This window comes from Pimephales promelas, chromosome 10 (genome assembly GCF_988280905.1).
Source record: "Pimephales promelas chromosome 10, fPimPro1.hap1.1, whole genome shotgun sequence".
In the NCBI taxonomy this organism is placed as follows: Eukaryota; Metazoa; Chordata; class Actinopteri; order Cypriniformes; family Leuciscidae; genus Pimephales; species Pimephales promelas.
The window spans coordinates 36,856,947-36,881,571 of record NC_142778.1 but is presented as its reverse complement, the minus strand read 5'-3'; the positions used below and the strand labels follow the sequence as shown (position 1 = coordinate 36,881,571).

At 39.4% G+C, this 24,625-nt stretch overlaps 3 protein-coding genes across 3 annotated transcripts in view; 2 read left to right on the top strand and 1 right to left on the bottom strand.

The window, feature by feature from the left end:
• The window catches only part of hcn4 (hyperpolarization activated cyclic nucleotide-gated potassium channel 4), a 98,109-nt gene extending 82,238 nt beyond the window's left edge, over window positions 1-15,871 (bottom strand). The window contains exon 1 of the mRNA XM_039684298.2: window positions 13,887-15,871. Coding sequence (XP_039540232.2) covers window positions 13,887-14,533 — 647 coding nt within the window. The 5' untranslated portion in view covers window positions 14,534-15,871. The remainder of the gene's footprint in view (window positions 1-13,886) is intronic.
• A 46-nt stretch (window positions 15,872-15,917) lies between these two features.
• Window positions 15,918-24,214, top strand: rec114 (REC114 meiotic recombination protein). Its single transcript, XM_039684252.2, has 6 exons — window positions 15,918-16,153; window positions 17,405-17,494; window positions 19,196-19,279; window positions 21,332-21,517; window positions 23,507-23,578; window positions 23,724-24,214. The coding sequence occupies exons 1-6, from the start codon at window positions 16,013-16,015 to the stop codon at window positions 23,886-23,888; spliced, it is 738 nt and encodes a 245-aa protein (XP_039540186.1). The 5' UTR covers window positions 15,918-16,012; the 3' UTR covers window positions 23,889-24,214.
• Window positions 21,704-23,100, top strand: LOC148977451 (uncharacterized). The gene is given in 5 exon segments (XM_089116664.1): window positions 21,704-22,043; window positions 22,081-22,607; window positions 22,610-22,923; window positions 22,925-23,003; window positions 23,005-23,100. Coding segments are annotated over 5 exon segments (1,356 nt in total).
• Window positions 24,215-24,625: the final 411 nt, after the last annotated feature.

Below are 24,625 nucleotides of genomic sequence, written 5' to 3'. Positions count from 1 at the left end.
GAAGCGTTTTGTTCTTTCAGAAACACGGACACCTTCAATACAGTGTGTCCTCTTGCCGAGGCTGTAAATTGGTGTTGTCGTGTAGAACTAGATTTGCAGAGAAAGATGAAAAGCAATGTGTTCAACGACCACACGCTGACAAGAAAAACACAAACGCTGCGACTCTGGAGAGACTAACGGCTCAGTTACGCTCACATCAAAGCATTAAACTAGTCTTGTTATTGATAATTAAAACAATCTTTTTTGTTAATTGAAATAAAGCTGAAAAGCCGTGTAATTTCAGCATCAAGTTTTTTAAAAACAACGATTGTTTTTAATGAGCATTTTACCAAACACTGAAAACGCAGATGGAATGTAACTCGACACCCTTGCCTCATTTAGTATGCGTGGTTCAATTAGTATGCAAATGAGCCTCGCCTCCACTCACTCATGGTGCGTTCACACCGGACGCGAATGATTTCAATGTTAAGTCAATGGAAAGATGCGTTTCGCTCGTAAAAAAATACTGCGGTGCGAATTGAGCGTCTGACGATGATCCCTGCCGCAGACCGGTGACTCTCTCGATGAATGTTCGATCAACATAAAAAGATGGCCGCCAACGGGTTTTGATTCTGATGCGCATGAAATTTCGCTTCAAACTTTTGTTTTTACGCGCGTCAGTTTCACTCCTGACGCGCAAATTAAAGGGTTAGTTCACCGTCAGTATTTACTCACCCTCATGTTGTTCCAACCCCGTAAGACCTTCGTCCATCTTCGCAACACAAATTAAGATATTTAATTAAGATACTTCTTGAGGGAATGACTCTTGCTGGCCTCGAAAAGTCATTAAAGACATCGTTAAAATAGTCCAAGTGACTACAGGGGCTCAATCTTAACTTTATCAAACGACGAGAACACTTTTTGTGCGCAAAAACAACAAAAATAACGAGTTTTTCAACTATTGGTTTATTTCTCCCTCTGTGCGAGTCAGGTTACTAGTTTAATAGCGTAAGCTTCTGTTATTGTACGTCACACGCATCACATGACCAGCGTCGGCCAATAGTGAGCCTACGTGTGACGTAGCTCTACGCAATCACACTACGTTAACTGACTACAGGCTCATGGAGAAGGAAGTGAATAGTTGAAATAAAGTCGTTATTTTTGTTGTTTTTGCGCACAAAAGTGTTCTCGTCGTTTGATAAACTTAAGATTGAGCCCCTGTAGTCACTTGGACTATTTTAACGATGTCTTTAATGACTTTTCGAGGCCAGCAAGAGTCATTCCCTCAAGAAGCCTATGGACTAGTATTCAGGAGCGATCTTAATATCTTAAATATCTTAATTTGTGTTCTGAAGATGAACGAAGGTCTTACGGGGTTGAACAACATGAGGGCGAGTAAATACTGACAGAATTTTCATTTTTGGGTGAACTAACCCTTTAACACAAAGTGGTCAAGCGTATAACTAGACGCGGTAGACGCGAATTTGACGCGCTATTCGCGTCCGTGTGAACGCACACTCACTCAGAGATCCACTGGTTGACGATCACACGTTGATCTGATTGGTTACAAGGTCTTTTGTGACCTCAGAAACACCAGCGATTTCACACCGTGTTTTTGGTTCACTGCAGTTTTAAGCAGAAAATACTCACTTATGAATTTACACACGGTTTGTCTTAAAGCATATTAAACACCTCATAGACACATGAACAACATTAAAAACTGGATTTACACCACAAGGGGACTACAGGAAAGTATTTTCATGTCAACTTTAAAGTCACCAAGAAATCTTCTTGTTTTTTATGGAATATTGCAGTATTTATTATAAATGATTTATCAGTGGACATCATTAATAATCATGAATCAGAATAAATTCTCTGATGATGTGGGCGGGGCAACCTGTCAATCACATGAGATCAGCCAATAGCAAACCACAACCAATCAATCAATTCCCCATGGACACAATCAAGCCCCGCCCACTGAGCGTTTCACTCAGATATACAAAGAAAACACTGTTGCAACTTTTGTTTCACGTCGACTCTAATGCGAAGAAAAATGCTTTAAGAAAAAAAGCCTTTGCAGGCGAGTGGTGTTGGCGTGCGTCCCGTTCGGCGACCTCTCTGTAAGTGAGCCTAGGTCACGGCATTATTTCAATCACTCTGCGGCTCCATCCCTCTGTCTCTTATCGCCCCATCCCGATCCCTCCATTAAATAAATTGTGTTGTAATAATCCGCTGTGCTACGTGCTCCTGATATTGGTGGCCTTTTTGATTACCCCACTTTCAGTCCATCCAGGACACTCCATAATTCCCACTTTACCTTCCCTGAATTAGAGCGCGAGGAGGGGCAGTCGGTCACTCTTTCACTGCTTCTTCTCACAACTTTTGCTTTTGTTTTACTTTTTTTTCCATTAATGATCCTGCATTTTGTTTTTTAAATGGGTCATATAATGTACATGCACTTTTTGTGTGCAAGTGGATGTGTGTTGGCAGTGCCTGTACACCACCATCATATAATACAAATCCATCCAGTGTTTTTGTTTTAATCTCCTTATACACTCTTAGAAAAAAGGGTTCATTGGGGTTCTACATATGAAGCATAAAAAGTTTCCATAATGACAAGACAAAACCCTTTTGGCACTATAGGTTATTTTTCATTCATATATTACATTATTCTGCAACATTTTGTAGTTGTAATTAAATTATTGTTTATTAAACTGTTAATATCACATGCTGATTTTTGGAGGAGAAAAACTGAAATGGCACTCTTCATGTGATATTGATTAACTACATAAAATTATATAAACATATACATTTTCTAACCCCCATATCTTGAATTTTGTGATCATGCACATGCACTCATAAATATATTTTAGGGTCTTGATGTTTGTCAATAATATTAAATATTAAATCCAAAAAGGACAAATGATAATGAATAAACCCAAAAGGTTCCATATAGAACCTTTTTCCTGGTTACAAAGAACCTTAAAGGGTTCTGTATAGAACTTTTTAGGGGTTCCAAATACGTAGCGCGGATAGAACCTTTCCTTCTAAGAGTGCATGTTTCCCCTGCTTCAAACTGGTAAAATAATTAGTGTTTTCTTACAGTACTAATGAGAATTTTTAATATAAGTATATTACAAAGTTTTCATTTAGACCCTAAAGATTCATATTAACTTGTACAAAAACCCCTTTAATAATGACAACTCCTTTTAGCATAGTATAAAGCGGAAGCAAAGACCCATGTCAGTCTGATTCATCTACAGTTTTAAAAAGTGGAAATCGAATATAACAAAAAAAGTAAAAATTTTCATGATGGGTTTGGTGAACTTCAGGTAGATTGCAGATGTATTAGAAGAAGACAGAGAAGGTGAAGAAGAAGAAAAACAACAAGGACAAGAACGGGAAGAAGCTATGGAAGCTTGTTTCCGCCACTGAATATAAAAATAAAATAAATAAAACTTTATATATCATAATTCTGACTTTTTATCTCGCAATTCTGAGATATAAAGTCAGAATTGCGAGATATAAAGTCAGAATTGCGAGATATAAAGTCAGAATTGCGAGATATAAAGTCAGAATTGTGAGATATAAAGTCAGAATTAGGTGATATAAAGTCGCAATTCTGAGAAAAAAAAGACAGAAGTGCAACTTTTTATTTCACAATTCTGATTTTTTTTCTTACAATTGCAAGTTTACATCTCACAGTTCTGACTTTATATCTCGGAATTGCGAGTTTATATGTCGAAATTCTGACTTTATATCTCGCAATTCTGACTTATCATCTCGCAATTTTGAGAAATAATGTCAGAATGGCAAGAAGTAAACTCGCAATTGTGAAAAAAAAGTCAGAATTGTGAGATAAAAAGTCGCAATTACCTTTTATATTTTTCATTCTATAGCGGAAACAAACTTCCATAAGAAGCAGTTGAAGAAATAAGAAGAAGAATGAAGAAGATGAAGGTTAAGAAGCAGATGATGAAGTAGATGCGAAAATAAGAAGCAAAGGATAAAGAAATAAAAAGGAAGTGTTCCTCCAGAACTGGAACACAGTTTCTTTCACGCACTGGAAACAGTTGTAAGTAAGTAAACACCTCAATGATTGGCTAACTTCTACACCGCGACGCCGTCGTTCATCAGGGCTGATGAATATTGAGTAGCTGTTATTCAAATGAAGGTGGTCGTATGTAAATGAGAAATCAACTGCACCCTGTAGCCGTGTAATAAGCTGATATTGTCTAATGTCCCCTGATATGTGCGTGTGTGTGTGTGAGCAGGTTCACGGCGCTGGTCTCGCATCATTCACAAATAAATCAGGCGTGTGTGAGACACGATCACAAACCCGCAAGACCCAAACAAATCAATAGAGAAACGCAGCCAACAATCAAGTGCAATCAAAACCCGGGGAGAGGATCAGACTCTGTCATTTGAGCTGCATGGGAGTCGAGTGTGTGTGTGTGTGTGTGTGTGTGGATGATCATCCACTGCAACCAATCACTCCAGTCCTAAACGAATTCAACTAGAATTTCACTCCTCGCACTGAAACTCAACAGTATTATTTCTGTTGAATCATCAGTCAACCTACATATGCATGGCTCATGTAAAAAAACTGCATCGATGTCCTCAATGAAATTAAATTAAATTCATAACCCATTTTCTGTAAAAAAAAAAGGTTATTCAACATAGACCTTTTTTTTTATTTTATTTTTTTTTAATAAAAATTAGATATCAAGACCTGAGTTTTTTGCAAACATGATGGCCAAATATGGGAAAGGTTGTGCAAATATTATAATAATAATAATAATGCAATAAGAAAGATCGAATTTACCAAATCTTGTACACAATTACATACCAAACAGGAGTAATGGTGGGGAAAAAATACATAAATTTGTCTATGAAAGCACATAAAAGTAAAAACACATATTTAAATATAATTATAATTTATACTGATACTATTTTAGAAATAATAGAAGATTTGACGGTCTATAATAAAATATTAATCGAAAACTTTGAAACCGCCAGCCAATGAAAAGTTTGAGCAAGTTATTATATTTCAAGGGAATTATTGTTAAGACGAAGATTTTTTTAACGTGGCCTGATAAAATGTTCACGATAAGAGCATGTTACACTCTAAACAATGCTGGGTTGTTTTAACCCAAATTTGGGTCAAATATGGAGAAACCCAAATGTTGGGTTAAAATTTTTACCCAACTTCAACTTTCACTTTCAACTGTAATTTTTTTTAATTACATTTTTAACCCAACATTGGGGTTTCTCCATATCTGACCCAAATTTGGGTTGAAACAACTCAGCTGTTTTTAGAGTATATAAAGACACAACACGCATTAGGAAATACAAAAAAACAAAAATTGATTTCATTGAACATAACTAAACCCACACAGCCTGAACGAATGAGGGAAATCCCTTCAACACACGACCTATAATTCATTATTAGGGACTTTCCAAAATATGTTTATACACTCTAAACAATGCTAGGTTGTTTTAACCCAAATGTTGGGTTAAAAATGTCATTTAAAATTTTAACCCAACTTCAACTTTCACTTTCAACTGTACATTACATTTTAACCAAACATATACATTTTCCAACCCCCATATCTTGAAATTTGTGATCATTCACATGCACTCATAAATATATTTTAGGGTCTTTGTCAATAATATTAAATATTTAATCCGGAAAAGACAAATGATAATGAATGAACCCAAAAGGTTCCATATAGAACCTTTTTCCTGGTTACAAAGAACCTTAAAGGGTTCTGTATAGAACTTTTTAGGGGTTCCAAATACGTAGCGCGGATAGAACCTTTCCTTCTAAGAGTGCATGTTTCCCCTGCTTCAAACTGGTAAAATAATTAGTGTTTTCTTACAGTACTAATGATAATTTTTAATAAAAGTATATTAAATATTAATAAATAAAACAACTTCAACTTTCACTTTCAACTGTACATTTTTTAATTACATTTTTAACCCAACAATTGGGTTTGTCCATATTTGGGTTTTAGAGTGTAATCACAGTCATCATACTCTTACACTTGACATGAAGAAGAAAGGAAAGCAAACCAGCCACACATGAAGAAAACGAGAGTATGTCTCTGATTCGTCCCTAATGGCATTAACCATCAAGAGATCTACTTATTACGTCTGCGTTTGCTTCAGTCAGAGATATCAGACCACAGCTCGCTCTCTTCGACACGACTCTTACTGTACAGCATCACACACAATTACCTCCGCACAGATGTTTCCGCTGGATTAAAACCAAGCGGATGAAGAAAACGTGGAACAAAAGAACATTTCATCTGGAAAGAATCACTCAAACACAGTCTCTCAATGTCTCTACCTGAAGAAAACATCAAACTCTAATGCCAATTCTGTATTCTAGAGCTGCTCCACTTTGCTTTAATACATTCAACTAGATCTGAAGAAAGAGGAGAGAGAGAGAGAATAAACCAGCGAGAGATGATTTCCGTATGTTCTGCGGTGAAGGTACGTCCCTTTTGGGAGATGTGCGGCTGGTTACGCAGGATGAATGAAAAGATGGAAAGAGTTTGTGTGTAAGAAAGAGAGACAACGGTAAAGAGATGAACAACAGAGGTGGAATTAAGACCATTAAAGGAGTAGTTCACTTTTGAAAAAACTTTTGCTGATAATTTTACTATCCAACATGTCATCCAAGATGTCCATGTCTTTCTTTCTTCAGTCGAAAAGAAATTAAGGTTTTTGATGAAAACATTCCAACATTTTTTCTATACAATGGACTTCAATGGGAACCAAACGGTTCAATATCCAAAAGAGAGTTTCAGTGCAAACTGTTCAAAGGGCTTTAAACGATTCCAGACGATGAATAATTCATTCATCAATTAAGAGAATAAGGGTCTTATCAAGCGTAACGAGCGGACATTTCAAAAATAAATAACAAAGTTTAAGTTTTATATATGCACAAATGCTCGCCTAGAACTTTTTTCATCTTTCCTCCCCCATCAGGAGGACACGCCCCCTACTGGTGATTGGCTCACTCTCTCTCCTCCCTCATCATGAATAGTCACGCCCCTACTGGTGATTGGCTCACTCTCCTCCCCCATCAGGAGGACACGCCCCCTACTGCTGATTGGCTCACTCTCTCTCCTCCCTCATCATGAGTGGACACGCCCCCTATTGCTGATTGGCTCACTCTCCTCCCTCATCATGAGTGGACACGCCCTCTACTGCTGATTGGCTCACTCTCTCTCCTCCCTCATCACGAGTGGACACGCCCCTTACTGATGATTGGCTCACTCTCTCTCCTCCCTCATCATGAGTGGACACGCCCTCTACTGCTGATTGGCTCACTCTCTCTCCTCCCTCATCATGAGTGGACACGCCCCCTACTGCTGATTGGCTCACTCTCTCTCCTCCCTCGTCATGAGTGGACACACCCCCTACTGCTGATTGGCTCACTCTCTCTCCTCCCTCATCATGAGTGGACACGCCCCCTACAGCTGATTGGCTCACTCTCTCTCCTCCCTCATCATGAGTGGACACGCCCCCTATTGCTGATTGGCTCACTCTCCTCCCTCATCATGAGTGGACACGCCCCCTACTGCTGATTGGCTCACTCTCTCTCCTCCCTCATCACGAGTGGACACGCCCTCTACTGCTGATTGGCTCACTCTCTCTCCTCCCTCATCACGAGTGGACACGCCCCCTACTGCTGATTGGCTCACTCTCTCTCCTCCCTCATCATGAGTGGACACGCCCCCTACTGCTGATTGGCTCACTCTCTCTCCTCCCTCGTCATGAGTGGACACGCCCCCTACTGCTGATTGGCTCACTCTCTCTCCTCCCTCGTCATGAGTGGACACGCCCCCCACTGCTGATTGGCAACAAGTATGCTGAACAGCGTTTCTCAGAAATCAATTACTGCACCTTTAAGACATAAGCCATAAATATTAGTTAGTCTTAGTAATTTTAAAATTATAATAATATATTGAATATTTCTAAAATACAATTGTTTTTATTGTACTCTACTTACTTTGTTTTATTTATTATTTTTTTACCGAGCCCTTAAAGGGACATGGTCATGGAAAAACACAAAATGAGAGGGAAAATTATAGGTCGGTCAATGCTTTTGTGTTTTCTCACAAATGTTTTGCGTTCTGCATTAACTGAGCCATTGCTCCCCATTATAAAGGCTGGATAAAATAAACACAAGATAAGAAAATACTTTTTAGTTGGAAATGAGACTATTGATTTAATTGTGGTCCCTTTTTAATCCTTATTTGCTCTCTGAAAACATGCACTCAGTCTCTCTTGTCCAGCACAAATCATATTATACAATATGCCTGAAGCCTGAAGTGACGAGAGTATTGCCTACAGCAACGTCTCATATCACACGAGCCCTTCCTTCCTTCCTCTGATCTCCATTATGGAACTTCCTGTGTTTTAAATCACAGTATAAAAGCATTTAGGCTCCGTCAAATCTGTCATGACATCATTATTCTCTGCCAACAACACCAGCAAATAACATGTCCTACACAGCAGATGCGGCCCGTGCAACACACAGTCCCGCATCACAGGGTCCGTCACAGCATAAGTGCATTAGTGACCATGGAGAAATACTAATGAGCAACATGCACTTAATCTAGAATTATTTGGTGGAAGTGCAGGTAATTACACAACATTACTGCTATTGAAAATTATTAAAAACAGCATTGCCAAGTGTCATTCTAACATTGCTCTATCAAACAGGTGAGGAGAATCAATCGCAAGACAAGTCACCACAAAATAAGCATAATAAATCACTTTTTGTCATTGCATTGCACACACTACAACAATCACATGCCATAACAAAACAGGTTTGAAAGTATTGCAACGTCTCAGGTCACGTCGCTACACTCTCAGAAAAAAAGGTACAAAAGATGTCACTGGGGCTGTACCTTTTCAAAAGGTAAACTTTGCCCATTTTAGGTGCTAATATGTCCATTTCATGAGCTAATATGTCCATTTTAGGTCCTTATATGCAAGTTACATTTTAGGTGCTAATAAGTACATTTTAGGTGATAATATGTACATTTTAGGTGCTAATATGTACATTTTAAGTGTTAATATGTACATTTTAGGTGCTAATATGTCCATTTCAGGAGCTAATATGATCATTTTAAGTGTTAATATGTACATTTAGGTGCTAATATGTCAATTTCATGAGCTAATATTTCTATTTTAGGTGCTAATATGTACATTCCATGAGCTAATATGTCTATTTTAGGTACTAATATGTTCATTTTAAGTGTTAATATGTACATTTAGATGCTAATATGTATATTTTAGGTGCTAATATGTCAATTTCATGAGCTAATATATCTATTTTAGGTGGTGATATGTACATTTCAGGTGCTAATATTTTAGGTGCTAACATGTACATGTTAAGTGCTAATATGTACATTCCATGAGATAATATGTCTATTTTAGGTACTAATATGTTCATTTCAGGTGTTAATATGTACGTTTTAGGTGCTAATATGTACATTTCAGGTGCTAATATGTACATTTCAGGTTCTAATATGTACCATAAGGTACTAATATGCAGCCTTTGGGTACAAAAGTGTACCTTTTAAAAAAGGTACAGCCCCAGTGATGGCTTTTGTACCTTTTTTCTGAGAGTGTAACCTGCTCCTTCTAAACTAGCATCTGTGTTTTTCCTGTAGACCTTGTAAATCTCTCTGCTGTAGATGAGCTTGTGTAGATGCACCCCTGCTTGACCTTTTAATACCTGCGGTCACTGTCTCTTAATATGAAGTGCGCAGTAGTGGATCTCGCTCATTAGCGTCTGATCTGCGCTGATCACTGAATCTGTAGCGTGTGACCTGTGGAAGGGGTGAAGGCATCAATCGAATGATACAGATAAATCTGTGCATACGGATGGATGGAGACATGGAGGATTTTAATTGCAGGTTTCATAATCACAGAGTCACCGGGGTTTAAATGCAGCTACAATAGGGGCTGTTTTTTATGCATACCTTATAACACTCATTACATTACGCAACAGCAGACATAATGATGCTAAACTTCTTTTACTTGTCTTTTTCCAAAGCCTTTTGCTACTGGACTGGACTATGACGCTATTTTACGCTATTTTCTTCTAGAAGTAAATTTTATTGCATTATCATCCTGTAAAGCTTTGGAAAAATCTGTATTGTAAAAAGAGCTAACTAAATAAAGGTGACTTGACTTTTTGTGTTTCTTACTTTTAATAGTTATATTTTTATTTCTGATGCCCATCGTGTTAAGCTGCTTTGAATCACCGGTGTGCATGAAATCAATCAATAAACAAAATAAATAAACTATATAACAGTCAGCATGAAATCGAAATCTTTTTTTTTTTTTTATGGAATATGGCAGTTTATTTTAAATGATTTATCGGTGCACATTAATATTTTATTCAATTCATGTTCCTAGTAATCTTGAATCAGAATAACTGCAGCGGCATCTCTTCTCTGTTCTCTGATGTTGTGGGCGGGGCAACCTGTCACTCACGTGAGATCCACCAATAGCAAACCACAACCATCCAATCAAGTCCACACGGACAAAATCAAGCCCCGCCCACATTGTTTCACTCGGATATACGACACAACTCCCACTTCATGCTAACTTTAAATATTAAACGCATCATCACGTCACACAGATTTGCTTCCAAAAGCCTCTTCTAAGAGGATGCCGACTTAAAAGTCAGCAAAACGGCTCACTAGGTTTAGGAACAGAGCTACCGAATGCATACGGGTCAGTGAAATATCCAAGCCTCAGTCTGAATAATACAGTGTGTGGCCTTTATCTTGCGTAACAATGCTGTGGTGATGTGTGACCTAGCTGTGGTAATTACAGAGGTGTGTAAACTCAGTCTATTGTGTTCAGAGCGAGAGAAGCGACGGCATATTATCTGTGCCACAGCAACAATGTGGACAACACATGTCTTGGCTATGAGAGATCTGTAATCCACTGCGTTTAAAGGAATAGTATAAGGCAAAAATGAAAAATGTGCTCTCATGCTGATATTTTTTCTGTGGAAGATCTCTGAAAATATCATTCAAGATTCAGAAACTGAGCTTTGATGTCAAACAGAAACAGTCCTGGTTCTTTAAAGCAAACATGAGATGTCATAGCAATATATATTATTATATAGATACACTGTAAAAATGAATATGCTTTATCTAATCAATATAATTGTGGAAACAGATTACAAGCAATATTGTTAATTAAATTTAAAAAAATAAAATAAAATCGAGTAATAATTAATCAAATCATTCCTTAAAAGGTAACTATTTAAAATGAGTAAAGTTTACACCAAAAAAATTAACAAAAATATCTCACAAACATACCAACCCGATCTCACGACCAAATCGTACGAATTCCACGAATGATTAAAAAGTGGCTAATTCGTAACAATTCACACGACCTTACTTGTACGAATTAGTACGATTTTGCTAAATCGTACATATTTTACGAATTGGCCAATTCGTATGAATTCGTACAAATGACCTACCCCTGACCCCGCCCCTAAACCTCCTTGGGTTAAGACAAATCGTACGAGTGAGGTCGTACGAATTAGACACTTTTTAATCATACTTCGAATTCGTACGAATTGGTCGTGAGATTGGGTTGGTCTGTTTGTGAGATATTTTTGGTGTAAACTTTACTCATTTTAAATGGACAGACGTCAAAGATTAATTAAGATCTCTTTATTTTATATTGCCAACATTGAAGACACCTGATGTTAACAAGCAGAATCACTGAAGGAGAAAACCGTCATTTTAAAACAAACGTTAACATTTTAAATGGTTAACTTTTAAGGAATTAATTTGATTAATTGTTACTCAATTCTAATTTGTTAAATTTAATTAATAATATTGCTTGTAATCTGTTCCCACAATTTTTTTGATTAGATAAAGCATATTCTTTTTTACAGTGTAATATAGCCTAGATAATTATATTATCTATATCTATATCTAAGCTGAGGAGATGTTCTTCTGTTTTGCCAGATAAGTTTTAATTTTCCTCGCTTTTATATTTGTAATTATTTTAATCCCTGTCTGTGTAAAGCAGTCTGAATTACTATAGTGAAATGCTATATAAATACACTTGCCTTGCCTTGTTAAAAAGAAAAAAAAGCATAATGGAGAGTAAATATTGACAAAACTTTCATTTTGTGTGGATGTATTCCTTTAAAACGTCTCTTAGATTATTTAGGTATCAAGAAACTCTGGAATAAGAGATCATCTCAGTGAGCAAAATGGACAACTTTCAATTATAAGACAAAGAGCTGATGACAACAAAAGCAAACTTCCTTTCAGCACCGACACACACACACACACACACACAAGAACACGTAGCCTATCAACCTCGATATTACATCAGTGTATTCCCACACTGCCTTTAATATCCTCCAGGAACAACGTTGCAATCTCATAATGTCGAGCAGAATAAAAGCATCTCCTCGGGATCAATAGTAAACAAGGCAAACAGCAGCGAGTCTCCTGAGGGGTTGGGTTCGCTGTTCCTGCACTCCTTATTCACATTCATGAATGAAAACAGTGTGTAAACGCAACCCACTCACACACATCCAAGCCAGACAGCGTTTGTGAACATGCATTTAGCCTATTTTTGAATGATGAACAGACGGTGTAATAATTATCTGTCTGTCTGAAATGACTAATGTTTGCTTTTTTTGAAGGGTGTCATCATGACTATACAGCATGAATCTGTTTCTGTTCACTCATATCATGACAAATGAAGCCTGAGGCAAACCGGTGTGTGTTATTAACAGGCTGAACATATCAAATCTGTAGCCTATAGAGTCAATGTCATCCCCAAGGACACATCTTAATGAATAAAGACAGAGTGTCTGGATTTCATATAAAATTCAAGCAGCTAATGCACTTCTGCTGTCAGCTGGGAGAGCTTCGTTGCAAAATGGCTGTAAAAAACATTTGGAAGAAGAAGAAGAAGAAGAAGGAATATAAACAAAACTGAAATGTTTTTTTTTTTTTTTTTTTACTTTTTTTTTTTTGGCCAAATGCAGTATTTGATTTTATGAAATCAAATCTGCTTTATGATATCGTAGATCAATATGCATATAGCACAAATATGAACTATTTAAAATATATGCATAAATATGAAAATATAGTTTATGCACCTTTATATTTATCTAGTGCTGTCAAATCACGATTAATCTGACAATATATATGTTTGTGTATATATATTTAGGGTTTGCAAAGATTAATTGCTATTAATCGCATCCAAAATAAAAGTTTATGTTGACATAATATATTTGTGTGTGCCGAGTATAATTATTTTGTATAAATACACACACATGCATGTATATATTTAAGAAAATATGTTATTCATATATAAGATATTTTTATTTATAGGCTATATACAGTAGCCTATTTACGTGCAAATAATTCTTAAAGATATACTTTTTATATATATACAAAGTAATTATACACAGCACACACATATATTATGTAAATATTTTTTATTTTATTTTGGAAGCGATTAATCGCAATTAATCTTTGCACAGCCCTAATATTTACACGTTTTATATTGTACATATGTATATAATAATATAAATATGATAATATATACACACACATATATTATAGCTTATATAGCCTAAACAAAAAACTTTAATCTCAGATGCGATTAATCGATTTGACAGCACGTGAAAATATGAATCATGACAAAAGTGCATCAATCATCCTTCTCTCTTTAAAGCTTTTTTTTTCCCTTCTTCTTCTTTTTTCAATTATTAAGATACCATGCATGTCAACTCTATCTGAAATGCTACTTTACTTCCGTTGCATGTCATGATTGATCCACGTGTAAAGTGAGCAGTGTTTAGGACTATGGGTGACAGAACATACCTGAAATCACTGTACGGGTGAATAATCCAGAATCCCGCGGATTTGACCCGTTCCTGCTCCCGTTCCACCGCCTTCTCGCTCCCAAACATCCTCAGGGAAAACTTGTTGACCCCGGGCTGCAACATCGCGCCGAACTGCCTGTGCATGAAGCCCGCTTGATAATACCTCTCGTCGTCCGGGAGGATCTCCTCGATGCCCTCCAGCTTTATAAAGCCTGCGGGCTGCTGATGCTCCGGGAGCCCGTGATGCTGTTGACTCGTACCGGAGGACTCTTCCCCGTCTCCTCCGCCTTGCGCTCCGGGCTCCGCGGCTCCCGGTGGGCTCTCCTCGCTCGGGGTGACTTCAGTCTCCGTGATCAGAAGCCTTTCCTCCGCTAAATCCGACTCTTGGACGTGCCTGCTCGTGATTGACGAAAGACTACCTCGGAACCTCCTGCAATCCCCGTTGGAGCTGGTCTTCACGGGTCTCCCGATGTCCGTCTCCATGATCACGGACTCCCCGTTTTTACTCTCCCCGGACGGCATGGGTTTCATCCGGATGCTCTTCCTCCGGGTGTCTTCAGCATCACCCATTATAGACGCTTTCTGCCCGATGTGCTGTGGCAAACTATACAGCCTTTTACGCATGGACGAATGCAACCTGTCCATTATGACATTGAAGCGAACGCGCGAACAATTCAATGACAAATTAATCCGGTTTGCTACAGAAACACCCTTGCAACAGATCCCGAATAGTCTGGAGGGTCACCTGTCACCTGCCATTAGGCTTCCCAAATTCGCCAGATCCAGGTCTCCGGCTTCAAGGCACTGAGTGTGTTGCTGCGCGCACGTAAAGTCTGAGGACTGAATCACGTGTGAGGAGCGCACGCACGCGGAGGTCACGGACCCTCAGGATCCCCGTCAGCTGTCAATCACATTCACAACAAGCAAACACCCGAGATCCCGGTAACCCACATGATCAGCCGGCGGGCACCACCATCTCCGAGTCCCGAGTCCTGTGATCCCCTGAATATGGTGATGCTGTTCTGTCGGGTTGCCATAGAAGCGAGAGCTCAGCCCACCCACTCAGTGTCAGGTGCCCGACACTCACGATACAGGCGATCTGCGCCGCGCACGGGATATATTTTACGCACAAACTTTACATTTAGGGTGCCTTCATCAATGCAAATTACATTGTCTGATTATTATTTTTATTTGAGTGTGTAAGTGTGTAAGAGAGAGTGAGAGAGAGTAGGCTATGTGAGTGTGTGTGTGAGAGAGAGAAAGATAGTGTGAGTGTGTGCGTGTGTGAAAGAGCGAGAGAGAAGCGACTAAAACCTGACAAAATCACCAAAAACCTCTCTAAAGGGACGTCCGCATTTGTAAATCTGGTATAAAAAAAAATAATTAAAGTGTTTTGTTTAGTTTTTTTAAGTAAAAATGCAGAAAGTTTTGTGTGATGGGTAGATCCAGGGGTCGGGTTAGTGTGAGTGTGTGTGTTTGTGTGTAAGTTTTTAGAGGTTGGGTGGGTTAGTGTTAGGGGTCGGGTTAGTGTAAGCGGGGAGAATATGCAAATTGGACAGGAGAAGTAGCAAAACGTACTGTAAGTGTGTATTTAGGGTTAGTGAAAGGGGATAAAATATGAAGTTTGAACATATATGGAAATGAATGTCCCCATTTAGACAGCTATAAGTAAACGTGTGTGACGAAGACCACCAGTGTTTAGCAAGTTAAAAAAACACTGTTTTTTTAAAAGCAAGTTAACTTAAAAAAGTTAATCTTCAATAATTACTCGTTATAAAAATTATTGGATTCGTCTAAATCTCATTTTTCAAGGACAAAGTAATTAATTACACCCAACACTTCACACAATATTCGCATTTAACAGCTTTTTTACACGCAAAAAATCAAGATTTAGAGTGGCTTTAACATTATTAACTAAAAACAATTATTACACAATTTTTTTTTTAATTTTTAGAACTAACTCTAAACGCGATGTTGAAAATATATAGTAAGGATCCTGAGGCATGCGCATTGCGCGGTAGTATGCTAGTACTACTTACGTTATTTGAAATATAACCGTCAATCGCCCTTCCTCCGGCTATCAGTTTTACTCGCTTGCTTCGCTTTAGTTTCGTGGGAGAAAACATGGAAAGTGACCCTTCAACCAAAGAGCAGTCGCAAGACACGACAATTTCCAAAACTGTTTGGAAACTGCGACGTTACGGTCGGTTTCTGCCCAAAGAAAAGGGAAAATCAAGGTCCTCAGGAAGCAACTGCGCGTGGAAGGTGAGACGACGTGGGAGAAAAGTCCCGCCCTTTTCAGCTTTCAACGTCCGGTGTTTCAACGGAAGGGAAAACAGGACAATTTCGTGAAATTATGTTTATTTTATTATTCATTCAAAAACCTCAGTCTGTGAAAAAATGCAAACATAGGCCTAGTAGTTTAACCATTAGCCTAACTTAGCTGTTGTTGAAAAAAAGATTTTAAGCCAGTAAGAGAAAACAATAAAGTGCCAGATATTCTAAACAGTTAGATTTGTTTAAACTAAAGACATTGGAGATGCTTGCTTGTGTAGTTGTCCACTACTACTATATTAAATTGTTTTCAGTGGTGTTTGGTGTATTGCTCTATTGCATTAATGGATGCTGGGTGGTTGCTAGGGTGTTGTTAAGTGGATATTGGGGTTTTGGATGGTTTCTAAGGCATTGTTAAGTGGATACTGGGTGTTTTGGATGGTTTTTAGGGCATTGTTAAGTGGGTGCTGGATGTTTTGAATGGTTTCTATGTGCTTTGAGTGGTTTCTAAGACATTTTTAAGTGGATGGTGTGTGTTTTGGATGGTTTCTGGGGGTTGTTAAGTAGGTGCTGGGTGTTTTGAACGGTTTCTATGTACTTTGGGTGATTTCTATGGCGTTGTTAAGTGGGTGCTGGGTGTTTTGGATGGTTTCTAGGGTGTTGTTAAGTGGGTGCTGGGTGTTTTGGATGGTTTCTAGGGTGTTGTTAAGTGGGTGCTGGGTGTTTTGGATGGTTTCTAGGGGGTTGTTAAGTGGGTGCTGGGTGTTTTGAATGGTTTCTATGTACTTTGGGTGATTTCTATGGCGTTGTTAAGTGGGTGCTGGGTGTTTTGGATGGTTTCTAGGGTGTTGTTAAGGGGGTGCTGGGTGTTTTGGATGGTTTCTAGGGTGTTGTTAAGTGGGTGCTGGGTATTTTGGATGGTTTCTAGGGTGTTGTTAAGTGGGTGCTGGGTGTTTTGGATGGTTTCTAGGGTGTTGTTAAGTGGGTGCTGGGTGTTTTGGATGGTTTCTAGGGTGTTGTTAAGTGGGTGATGGGTGTTTTGGATGGTTTCTAGGGCCTTGTTAAGTGGATGCTGGGTGTTTTGAATGGTAATGTGCGTTGGCCTGTGGGTGATTCCTATGGCATTGTTAAGTGGATGCTGTGTTTTCTGGGTTGTTGCTTACCTTCTCAAAATGAGTCCACCCTTAAATCTCCCTTATATTCTGGTCTCAAAAACACTTTTATAATCATTGTTTCTTTCAGATTTTCGAGTCCAGTGAAAGCGCCGGTCAGCTGGAGCTGAATATTCTGGGCTCTGGTCATCTGCTAGTATCTCAAGGCCAGGAACTCTTGGTAAGATTAGGTAACAACACACAGTATCTGTCCAGTGACCAATTAAAATGTATTTTTAGGGGCTTGTTGGCTGTTTATGAAATGGTTCTCTCTAAGCCGTCGACACTCTTCTACCCATCAGGCTGTAAGTGCAGGTCAGGGTAGCGCAGGTTCCACTGAGCCCATCATAAGAGCTTGACCGTATTTCCCTTCTTTCTGAAAGAACAGCATAATCCCGCTGTCGCTGTCCCTCAGGGATTGCCAGGCTGAGTGCTTCGGATATCTCCCAACAATAAGCCTCAATCTTGGACTCGTGGACACAATAGTCTCTGGCTCCTCATGGTGCATTTTGGAGAAAGAGTCACATTTCAAGCTTTTATGCAGAACAACAGAGCCAGTGCGTTCGTCCAGAGTAAAGCTTTCGGTGATTCTGAAAGGTTCATTCACGGATATGTGTCTATAATCTGAACACCACTTTTTTATGATATGCAGCCAGCCAGTTTACAAAGTAGTTTCCAAAATGCAACAAAGCCTTACTTTTTCCATTTCCATCAAATGTGTTTCTTAAAATCAGTAGTTTTTTTTGTTCTAAAGTTACATAATCTAAAAAAAGTGCAAAGATAATCTTATTTTATCTTTAGGCATCTTTGCTGTTGCAGGTTTTTATAAGCGTGCCATTTATTTAGTCACTGCACTTTCTACATCATGTATCATGATGATAAATCAAAGAAAATCATTTTAGTTTTATGCCCGGTTTCACAAACTGAAGGCTTCAGTTTAAAATGCATGTTTGAGCTGTTTTAAATATGTCAGTGCCTGTGTTTTGTCTCAAGATGCACACCTTTTTTTTCTTTATTAAAAGCTACTCATTTTAAGGCCTAATCCTGGCTTAATCTAAGCCCTGTTTGTGAAACCAAGCCATAGTTTTACAAGAAATGAGGTGAAAGTGTCCCTGTAAAACTTCACCCACTTTAGTAGAAGCAATAGAAATACAGGTGAAACTGGAAAAATTGTGCAAAATCGTGCAAAAGTTCATTCATTTCAGTGATTCAACTTAAAAGATGAAACTAATATATTAGACTCATTATATGCAAAGTGAGATATTTCAAGCCTTTATTTGTTATAATTTGGATGATTATGGCTTACAGCTTATGAAAACCTTGCCATAATCATCAAAATTATAACAAATAAAAGCTTGAAATATCTCACTTTGCATGTAATATAGTCTATATAATACATTAGTTTCACCTTTCAAGTTGAATTGCTGAACGATATTCTCCTTTTTTCGAGTTTCACCTGTAGTAGTTGAATGGTTCCTGGTCACACATTGCCTGTGTCGTGGTGAACATGGCGGTCGTGGCATTGAGGTTGTTAGTAGAGCCCCCTTCTGACATGCTTGTGTAACAGCAAAAATACCTCGCACTCAATGTCTCAATGGAGAAAATATTTTTTAATTAGGCTATAGAGGCATCCACCCACACAACATCCTTGCATTGTTGTTGCAACTTTTGCATTGGTAAAAAAAAAATCATATTTTCTCCTGAACATAACATTTTAGTTGTTAAGTACAGTATGTTAACTGATCATTGTGATTGTCAGACTGCATTAGACACACTGGAGGAGGCTGGCCTGCATATATGATGTGTTTTCAGCCTGATATAATCCTATTAAACGAGTCTCTGCTGGATAATGATGATGTGTGGTTCTGTTTTCTTTTTGTAGGAGGGTTTTTCTTTGCTCAATGCACAGAGCTTCCTGAAGATCCAGCATAAATCAGACAGTCTGCTGTTCAACATTACATTAAAGGTGAGAAGCAGCAGCACTGTGATTTCTCTCTCTCTCTTTCTCACACACACACATTTACCTGTATAGGGTGAAAGATCCAGAGAAACCCGACAGGACTTGATTTGCACGTGTTGTCCTGAAGGCAGGCTCCACCTCTTTGTCCTTGAAAGCAATCAACAATTTTAAAATGCAAATTAAAAAAACAATAGTTGCTTCTGAGTGACCTTCAGCTTACAGCTCAAAGACAGACTCTGTGCATTGTTAATTAAGCTAATGATCTCTTCTCCAACAAAAAACAAACAAAAACATTGTTCATGAATACTGATGCTTACCTTGAAATAAACAAGTCCCTACTGAAGTTGCATTATTGTTAAACAGCACTGCATCCTATAGGTGGAAATGCAATGCATAAATGGTTGTTTGTTTTACGCTGAAGTTTAATAATTTCTTATGTTCCACTGGCACTGAAACCGAGCTGGTCCTCACTGCAGAACATGAAATCCACGGGGAGGAGTCGGATCCAGATCCAACTCCTCCCACCTCACGTATACCTAAACCTACCCAGCTCCACCCCCTGATCCCTAAACCCGGCCCTAAACCTTCTCAGCTCCACCCCCTGATCCCTAAACCCACCCCTAAACTTACCCAGCTCCACCCCCTGATCCCTAAACCCACCCCTAAACTTACCCAGCTCCACTCCCTGATCCCTAAACCCACCCCTAAACTTACCCAGCTCCACCCCCTGATCCCTAAACCCGGCCCTAAACCTTCTCAGCTCCACCCCCTGATCCCTAAACCCACCCCTAAATCTACCCAGCTCCACCCCCTGATCCCTAAACCCACCCCTAAACTTACCCAGCTCCACTCCCTGATCCCTAAACCCACCCCTAAACTTACCCAGCTCCACCCCCTGATCCCTAAACCCACCCCTAAACTTACCCAGCTCCACCCCCTGATCCCTAAACCCGGCCCTAAACCTTCTCAGCTCCACCCCCTGATCCCTAAACCCACCCCTAAATCTACCCAGCTCCACCCCCTGATCCCTAAACCCACCCCTAAACTTACCCAGCTCCACCCCCTGATCCCTAAACCCACCCCTAAACTTACCCAGCTCCACCCCCTGATCCCTAAACCCGGCCCTAAACCTTCTCAGCTCCACCCCCTGATCCCTAAACCCACCCCTAAATCTACCCAGCTCCACCCCTGATCCCTAAACCCACCCAGCTCCACCCCCTGATCCCTAAACCCACCCCTAAACCTACCCAGCTCCACCCCCTGATCCCTAAACCCACCCCTAAATCTACCCAGCTCCACCCCTGATCCCTAAACCCGGCCCTAAACCTTCTCAGCTCAACCCCCTGATCCCTAAACCCACCCCTAAACTTACCCAGCTCCACCCCCTGATCCCTAAACCCGGCCCTAAACCTTCTCAGCTCCACCCCTGATCCCTAAACCCACCCCTAAATCTACCCAGCTCCACCCCTGATCCCTAAACCCACCCCTAAATCTACCCAGCTCCACCCCTGATCCCTAAACCCACCCAGCTCCACCCCCTGATCCCTAAACCCACCCCTAAACCTACCCAGCTCCACCCCCTGATCCCTAAACCCACCCCTAAATCTACCCAGCTCCACCCCTGATCCCTAAACCCACCCAGCTCCACCCCCTGATCCCTAAACCCACCCCTAAACCTACCCAGCTCCACCCCCTGATCCCTAAACCCACCCCTAAATCTACCCAGCTCCACCCCTGATCCCTAAACCCACCCAGCTCCACCCCCTGATCCCTAAACCCACCCCTAAACCTACCCAGCTCCACCCCCAACATGTTTTCTCAATAAAAGTTAATACAAAAATAAAATAAAATACCAACTACCAACTAGCATTGAGTCAAGGGGCAATCACTCTTACTTTACAGTATCAAATTAAACCGATCTACATAATAGTATATAACTGACTTTAAACAGTTATGAACAGTCTTAAAGAAAAACCGTGATGGTAAGTAGTAGGACTAGTCTCAGCCATTCATGCAACCGAGGTCTCAGTGTTTCTCTCCGTGTGTGTGTGTGTGTAGGGAGAGAGCCGGTTGCTCAGGCTGCAGTTTGAGGGCACTAGTCGAGCAGAAGCTGCAGGTTTCTGTGGGAAAGCTGTGGAGAAACTGCGGGATTACGTTCCGGTCCAGGAGCATCTGATCAATCCTGCATCTGCAACATCCAACCCTGAGGAGCCTGGGACATCTACACCACAGCAGCAGCAGCAGGTCAGAGATACTCCGCCTAAAACTCATCCATCCATCCATCCTCACGTCCATCCTTCCACTCATCCATCCTTCTATTCATCCATCCTTCTATTCATCCATCCATCCATTCATCCATCCATACAGCATCTTCACATCCATCCTTCCATTCACCCATCCACACATCCTTCAATTCATTCATCCATACTCATGTCCATCCTTCCATCCATCCTTCTATTCATTCATCCATCCATCCACACATCCTTCTATCCATCCATACTCACGTCCATCCATCCATCCATCCATCCGTCCACACCCTTCCATCCATACATCCACCAATCCTTCCATCCATACATCCATCCTTACGTCCATCCTTCCATTCTTCCTTCTATCCATCCATCCATCCATTCATACAGCCATCCTCACATCCATCCATCCATCCACACATCCTTCAATCCATACACCCATACTCATGTCCATCCTTCCATCCATCCTTTCTATTCATTCATCCATCCATCCATCCATCCACACATCCTTCAATCCATACACCCATACTCATGTCCATCCTTCCATCCATCCTTTCTATTCATTCATCCATCCATCCATCCATCCACACATCCATCTTTCTATTCATTCATCCACACATCCTTCAATCCATACATCCATCCTCATGTCCATCATTCCATCCATCCTTCTATTCATTCATCCATCCATCCATCCATCCACACATCCTTCTATCCATCCACTCACGTCCATCCATCCATACCCTTCCATCCATACATCAATCTTTCAATTCATTCATCCACTCATCCTTCCATCCATCCATCCATCCATCCTTCCATCGTTCCTTCTATCCACGCATCCATCCATCCATTCATACAGCCATCCTCACATCCATCCATCCACACATCCTTCAATCCATACACCCATACTCATGTCCATCCTTCCATCCATCCTTCTATTCATTCATCCATCCATCCATCCACACATCCATCTTTCTATTCATTCATCCACACATCCTTCAATCCATACATCCATCCTCATGTCCATCCTTCCATCCATCCTTCTATTCATTCATCCATCCATCCACACATCCTTCTATCCATCCACTCACGTCCATCCATCCATACCCTTCCATCCATACATCAATCTTTCCATTCATTCATCCACTCATCCTTCCATCCATACATCCATCCTTCCATCGTTCCTTCTATCCACCCATCCATCCATCCATCCATTCATACAGCCATCCTCACATCCATCCATCCACACATCCATCCTCATGTCCATCCTTCCATCCATCCTTCATCTATCCATCCATCCACACATCCTTCTATCCATCCATACTCACATCCATCCATCCATCTGTCCACACCCTTCCATCCATACGTCAATCTTTCCATTCATTCATCCACACATCCTTCTATCCATCCATCCACACCCTTCCATTCATACATACGTCCATCCATCCATTCATTAATCCATTCATCCACACATCCATCCTTCTATTAATTCATCCTTCTATTCATACACACGTCCATCCATCCATCCTTTTATCCATCCATTTAATGTTTGTTAATATTAAATGGAAAAGTATGGGGAAATAATGTTATGTAGAAAATTAGACATTGACTTAAATACATTTTTGTCATATTTGATTCAAGTTAATTATGACAAATAATTAATTTTAATTTGGAGTTTTCATCACTAGGTGGTGCTGTTGCCACATAATGATATTTAAATAAATGGGCGCCGAGTGAAATAATCCCACCCTCAGCAGAACTGCTTATTTGTGAATCTGAAATGTAAACACACAGACTTGAGGCTCTAAAGATAGCGAACACAAGCACAAAGGGAATTCTCTTTGTAAAATATGGTTAGCCACGATGTCTCCCTGCGGCAGGGATGAGAACGATTCTGAGGGATGAGGATATTCAATTAGTAATGAGAGTATTGATCGGCTGGTGAGGCCCGAGACTATAATGAATGAATCTATTTCTGTTTCCACTTCAGGCCCCTGAAGATGCGCCACAGGAGGCCCCTGTCGTTGCCATGGGAGCGCTGTCAATCAAACACCTTTCTCAGGTACCATGATTACACTTAAGCCTGTATCTGGTGTTGACTCGCTGAATCAGATGCTGTTGTCAGTGATATTTTAATTTGACCTCTGAGATGTCATCCGTGAAGTGCACACTGACTTTTTCAAGCATTATAATCTCTTCCTCTTCAGTTCTTTCTGGGCGAGTGTGAGCTGCCGCTGCCGATGGCGTATCATCAGAGCATGCTGCCCTCTGGAGGCCTGGAGGCATTACTGCGCCTCTGTCTGCTGGATGCTGGCTTTCCTGCTTTTGTTGAGGAAGTCGAGAAGAAGCTAAAGGAGCTAACGCAAGAATGAGGTAGAGCAGAGCTAAAAACATTATTAAAAACATTACTATAAAAAACACTGCTCAAAATCAAAAGAAAAAATGGCAAAAGCATATAAAACTACTAAAACTTAAAATATACACGTGTGTGTATGTATGTATATAATTAAAATAATTAAAAACTATATAATAGTATATAAATAATACTAAAATAACTGCTCAAAATCAAAATCAGTAAAAATGACAAAAAGCACATAAAATTACTAAAACGGTAACTAAAATAAAAAAATAAAGATGATTCAAAACTATATTAAATACTATAATATAAATAATACTAAAATAACTGCTCAAAAATCAAGACGAGTAAAAATGACAAAACCACATAAAATTACTAAAACTAACTAAAATGAAAATTAAAAATAAATAAATAAAGCTAATTCAAAACATTAATAAATTCTATAATAGTTTATAAATAATACTAAAATAACTGCTCAAAATCAAAATCAGTAAAAATGACAAAAAGCACATAAAATTACTAAAACTGTAACTAAAATAAAAAATAAAGATGATTCAAAACTATATTAAATACTATAATATAAATAACACTAAAATAACTGCTCAAAAATCAAGACGAGTAAAAATGACAAAACCACATAAAATTACTAAAACTAACTAAAATGAAAATTAAAAATAAATAAATAAATAAAGCTAATTCAAAACATTAATAAATACTATAATAGTTTATAAATAATACTAAAATAACTGCTCA

Coding starts and splice junctions, on each gene's coding strand:
- rec114 (XM_039684252.2), top strand. CDS start 16,013: ATGGAAAGTGACCCTTCAACCAAAGAGCAGTCGCAAGACACGACAATT. Junction 17,495..19,195: donor CTCAAGGCCAGGAACTCTTG/GTAAGATTAGGT, acceptor TTCTTTTTGTAG/GAGGGTTTTTCTTTGCTCAA. Junction 23,579..23,723: donor CAATCAAACACCTTTCTCAG/GTACCATGATTA, acceptor CTTCCTCTTCAG/TTCTTTCTGGGCGAGTGTGA.